At 40.6% G+C, this 5,661-nt stretch overlaps 1 protein-coding gene across 5 annotated transcripts in view; it reads left to right on the top strand.

Annotated features, from left to right (window-relative positions):
- Nucleotides 1-3,644, top strand: part of ASB11 (ankyrin repeat and SOCS box containing 11) — a 141,301-nt gene extending 137,657 nt beyond the window's left edge. For all 5 annotated transcript variants that reach the window (XM_069100670.1, XM_069100668.1, XM_069100666.1 and 2 more), the window contains one exon: nucleotides 3,399-3,644. In XM_069100670.1, the coding sequence (XP_068956771.1) occupies nucleotides 3,399-3,523 (125 nt within the window). In that variant the 3' untranslated portion in view covers nucleotides 3,524-3,644. The remainder of the gene's footprint in view (nucleotides 1-3,398) is intronic.
- The last annotated feature ends 2,017 nt before the right edge of the window (nucleotides 3,645-5,661 follow it).

Raw genomic sequence — 5,661 nt, 5'->3', positions numbered from 1 at the left:
CTACTACTACTACTACTACTACTACTACTACTACTACTACTACTACTGCTACTATGTATAAATAAGTCCATGGTCCTTGTTAGTCTCATTTTGAATGGTGACAAAGTCTGTAACAATTCTATTGGTTCTTAGAAAAGATTATTTGCTGCTGAACAGAATCTTTTCATCTTTTTTTGCCTCCCAAACAATAATAATACAATAACAATATTTCTGTACTCCTTTAAAAAACTTTATGAATATCTGATTTTTATCGTCACCACAATCCTGAGAGATCAGCACTGTTTTCATCCCCATTTTACAGATGAGTAAACTGAGGCAGTTTCAGAACATGTTTTTCTTTGTGGCTTGCCACGTAGTTAACAAGGGTTAGAGCCAGCATTGAATCCCATGTCTTCTGGCCCAAAATTCGGATGTTTGTTGTCCATCCAGAGTGCCTACCTCTCAAATGCTGGGTTCCCGTGTTAATAGTTCACATTGCTGTAGCAGCCTACAAAGCGCTGCCACCCTGGGAATTAACATTCTGTGTGCGGTGACATTATGACCCTAATCTGAGAACCTCAGGGGACTGAAGTGATTTACTCAAGGTCATGCTGCTAGTAACGGCTGGGAGGACTCGAACCCTGGCCTCTGGCATCCGTTTCAGGGGACTTTCCACTTTGCCAGCCTCCTCAACACTATGGCCAGGTGTGAGATGGTCATGCTTCAGATCCACCTGCATTTGATTACTCCTCCCCTCAGCTATACTCACTCATTACAGGGTCATGACGAGGGCAGTGCCAATGGCAATCGGAGTTCCTGCCAGGGTGAGGGTGGGGGTAGAGGATTAATGTCTCCAAACACTCTGACCCTCTTACCTCTTCATAATCAAGATAGGGCCAAGATTGGGCAAGATCACTTTACTCTTTCATAAAGCACTAACTAAATCCACTGTGAAAGGCTAGGCACGCATACGGGGGTGTGCTGGCTGTGCGCAGGCATCACCTGATACCTCAGAAAGATCAGGTATTTTGCACCTCCTTTTTTAAAAGTGTTTACATAAATTTAAGTAAAATTGAACTATTAATTAAAAGTTATTTTACGTATTTTAGCATGGTGTGAATTAAAATAATATGCTTTATGATTAGGCAGATCCAATAAATGTTTACCTTTAAAAACATTCCCTGGATGTATACCCTAATGAAATATGCTTGACTGACTGAAAGGCTTGGGAAGGAGGGGTCGTGTGTGTATGTATGTATGTGTGTGTGTGTGTGTGTGTGTGTGTGTGTTACAAAAAGGGAAAAAACTGAAAAAACACAACTCCCAAACCCTGACTCTCCTGATGGGCCTTGAGGCTTCCATGAGGCCCTTTCCCCTCCTGTTAAGTATAAATAAGTCCATGATCCTTGTCGGTCTCGTTTGACCGGTGACAAAGCCTGTAACTGTTCCACTGGTTCATAAAAAGATAGTGTGCCGCTGAACAGAATCTTTTCATCTTTTTTTTGTCTCCCAAATCCCTTTGCTGGAGTGAGCTCCAGTGAGGTGATTTCTCAGTTGGCTGGAAGCACACAAGGAGCTTGTGCCAAGCACTGCTGAAAGTCATGCCCACTGGTTTAACAGAGCAGTTTCTGTCCCCAAGTGTCACCTCCGTCATATTTCCTTCAGGCCATCTGTTCCTCTGCACCTGGGGGAAAAGAAATTAATTAAAGTACCACCTACTCTCAGCTGTGTGGATGACAGGGAATAAATTAAGGGAAATTCAGCCATGTTTGGAGAGGGCAGCTGTTTCTGTGTATATGGGCTTCATAGAATTTGGATTTCTCCCCCACCCCTTCCAAATTTGTCTTCTTCTTTGGATGATATCGAGAGAAGTGTGAAGAATGAGTCACCCTTAACAAAAGGGTACAGAAGAGACCTCTGAATGCTGCCTGGCACTAAAAGACGATGAGGGGCGCTTTCTGTAATTCATTAATATATTCTTTGAATACAGTGTAGTGTAGTACAAAGAGTTCTGGAGTTGAGGGGCCTAGTTTCAAATCCTACTCCTGATACTACCTATGTGGCCTTGGGCAAATAACTTCTTTTCCTTGGGCCTCAGTTTCTTCATCTGTTAAATAAGGGGGGGGAGTTGGATTTAATGGCCTCTAAGGTTACAATGATGCTATGACCTGCTATCATGGAGACTTATAATTTCACCTAAGCTTTAAGACCTTTCTGAATTGGGGGTCTCATGGAGAAACTGATACCTCATCCCAATTCTTCCTTTGATTTTTGGATAGAATTTATTTATAATTTATAAACGTATTTATAAATTATATGTATATGTATAAATTATATATATATTATGTATATATGTATAAGATATATATATATAAATATATTGTGTATATGTATAAATGTATTTCGGCTGTTTATATCTTGTTAAACTGTAACCTGTTCTGTGCTTTATAGAAACGAATCTTAGGTCCATGAAATCAAGGTGTATAATTTATGTTTTGGCCTTTGCCTCCAGGGCCTCTGTCTTTGATGCAGATTTTCCAACCACACATTAGGAAGTGCTTTGGAATCAAACAACATCATAGAATAAGTGACTCCATCTGACTCCAGGGCAGGTGCTCTATTCGCTGCCCCACTAGCCTCCCCTGTTTTGTGATTCTTAAGGTTCAAAGTGGAGAGAATGGCACTTGCCCATCTCTTGGAGCTATCTGAAAGAGAACACTTTCTAAACCTTTTAGTGGTGATTTGGTGCAGAGCTAGGTTCCATCAGACCATCCTTGAGAGAGTTCCCTGGGGTGTATGGCTTGTTTCTTCTATGACTCAGAAGGAATCGTTCCTCTAATTCTTAGTGGAATTTCCTAGTCTTCCACACCATAGTGTTGAAAGCACACTTGCCGCTGTGTGCTGAACTATTGGGTATAACAATTCTTAAATATTTTAGAACGTGTAATTGTTACTGGGATAGAAATAGATTCCATTCATTGTACTAACATGTTATGCTTAGAGATCTTAAAATTACCTATTCAACTGTAACTCCAAGTTGTAAAGCTGATTGTGTTAAATTCAATAAGCTTTTTTCCTTTTAGATTTTTTTAAAAAATCAGTTTAAATTGCCTTTTGATTGGAAACTATTTTGTAAACTGAGTAATTCATAAATTAGTCTCTTTTTTGATTGTAAGGAAGGTCAAGCTTTAAATCGTCTTCTCCCTTTCTAAAACAAAACCTATGGGGTACTGTGGATTGGTTGAATCTAGAGAATGGGAACACAAAATAATCAGAAAACTCCTCTTCAAAAAAGTATAGAGTGTCTGTAAGTTGTGTTTGGGCTGTTTATATCTTGTTAATCTGTGCTTTACAGAAACGAATCTTAGGTCCGTGACGTGAATCAGGTGTATAACTTACCTTGTGGCCTTTTTCTCCAGGGCCTCTGTCTTTGATGCAGATTTGCCGACTACGCATTAGGAAGTGCTTTGGAATCAAACAGCATCATAGAATAAGTGAACTGCTTCTTCCTGAGGAGCTGAAGCGATTTCTCTTACACATCTAAGCCTGCAGCACATTAGCATGTTAAAATGATCCTTCTTTAAAAAAAGAAGAAGAGTGTGGGCTGACTAGTGGCCTTGTTATTTTTGTGCCTTGTATTTCCAGAATAAAGTTGGATTTCGTTGGAGAGTAGTATTGCTTCTTTTCAGTTAGGAAAGGATTCTGTTTCAATGTCTCTGTTTCCTGGAAAGGGTGGTCATATAGCTCCGGGGTCCAAGCGCTGGTTTGGGACTCAGTCGACCTTTAGATTGCAGAGCAGGTTACTGCCTGGGTATTTGTTTTCCCTTTAAGACCACACTTATGATGACGAATGATTTTGAATGAGTTAATTAGAGCTACAACCATGAAGTCTGGCTTTTAAGAGATCTTAGGAGAGGCTGAAGTCTGGAGAACTGGGGACACACAGGGCAGAGGGGCTGCACGCAGATATAGATTTGGTTCCCTGTAGGAAGGACCACACATCCATTATTGTTAGGAGCCAGCCCTAGGTGAAGAGAATCAAGCAGAGGAAGGGGTTTTGGGACCAAGTAGAAACTACATGGAGCCAGCCTGACCTGTGCCCCTCTAGGGGAGAGGGCTTGACTGGCCCTCAATGCTGAAGTGCTTCCCTCTGTAGGGGGTTAGAAAAAACCTTGGGTGCTATTGTATTACACGGGTGTGCTGATAAATATTTAACAACCAGCTCTCTGGTGGTAGTGTTGGTGGTGGGGAATGTATGCATCACACCTTTAAGCTTAATCTGCATTATTAACATTTTATCCATCACTTTTAAAAGTCTATACAGTCAGAATAATAAATCAGACCCTGATTTACAATTTGCCTCTTCCCAAGATGTCTGTGCTTACACTGAAAATTTAACAATTGCCTCTTGTGAGCTGGTTCCAACTGGCTTCAGCACATCCCTGGCAATAAATCTGAAGGGTTTTATAGGTCCTTCGGAGAGGTGGGATTTACTGGAGGAAAAAGGGAGTTGCCTTGACTGCCTAACAATGGGTGCAAGTCCTTAGGGGGTTTCATTTTTGTTGGTATTCTTTTTCTGGGGGAGGGTTAAGTTAAATGAAGACTGGTTTGTATGTTCCATTAACCCAAGTGTTTGCATATCGTTGCTGAAGATCCTTTCCTTTCTTTGTGGAGCCCAGGCATAAGCTAAATTCTGTTATTTTTATATGAAAAATCCTGGGTGAAGACATGAGCTAGATTTGTGTGAGAATTGTCCAAGACTAAATTAGTCTGTGGTTTTAAATGGAGCTTGAAGATTATTTACATTACATTGTGTTGCTTACATGAACTTGTTTGACTTTTATTATAGCCTTATGTTGTATGTACTACAGGTTTTATTTTATTTGTTGTTGTTCAATCATTTTTCATTTGTATCCGACTCCTTACACCCCCATTTGTAGTGTTTTTGGCAGACATACTGGAGTGACTTGCCATTTCCTTCTCCAGGTAATTTTACAGATGAGGAAACAGGGGCAAACAGTTATGTGACTTGTCCAGCCTTGCACAGCTAGTAAGTGTCTGAGGTCAGATCTGAGCTCAGGAAGATGAGTTTTCTTGACTCCAGGCCTGCCACTCCATCCAATACTTCACCATCTAGCTGCTTATTATTATTATTGTTGTAAGTGTACGTGGTAGTGGTGGGTGGTGGTGGTGGTGGTAGGGTCAGTGCCAGCTTGCATTTTGGCAGGCAGTTTAAGATTTGCAAAGTCTTTTTCCTGAAAAATATTCCAGGATGTAGAAAGAGAAAGTCATAGTATTGCGACTTTACAGTTGAGCAAACATTCTCAGAGAAATGGTTTGCCTAAGGTCATACAGATAATAAATATAGGCCAAGACTCAAATCCAAGTCTTCTAACCAATATTTTTTCCACCATGCCATGACACCCAAGATATCAGGGGCCCTTCCTTTTGACTACAAGTCACAAAAACTATGTATTCATGATTCCATTATTATTATTCCATTATATATTCCATCAGTTTATTAGAAAAGATACTGCCCTTTACTCTTGGAGGAGGGAACATGATGACCCTGTAAATAACACTATTTTTACCATGTTGAACTCCATTTGGATGTTAGACTCCTGTAACCCATGTACAGGAGCCATTTTCTTACCCTCCCCTGGCACCAGCAGGCCAGGGTTG

This window comes from Petaurus breviceps, unplaced genomic scaffold (genome assembly GCF_028583685.1).
Source record: "Petaurus breviceps papuanus isolate PSGF00001 unplaced genomic scaffold, PetGlider_PUasm1.0 419, whole genome shotgun sequence".
Taxonomy (NCBI): Eukaryota; Metazoa; Chordata; class Mammalia; order Diprotodontia; family Petauridae; genus Petaurus; species Petaurus breviceps.
This window is presented reverse-complemented; position numbering and strand designations above follow the sequence as displayed.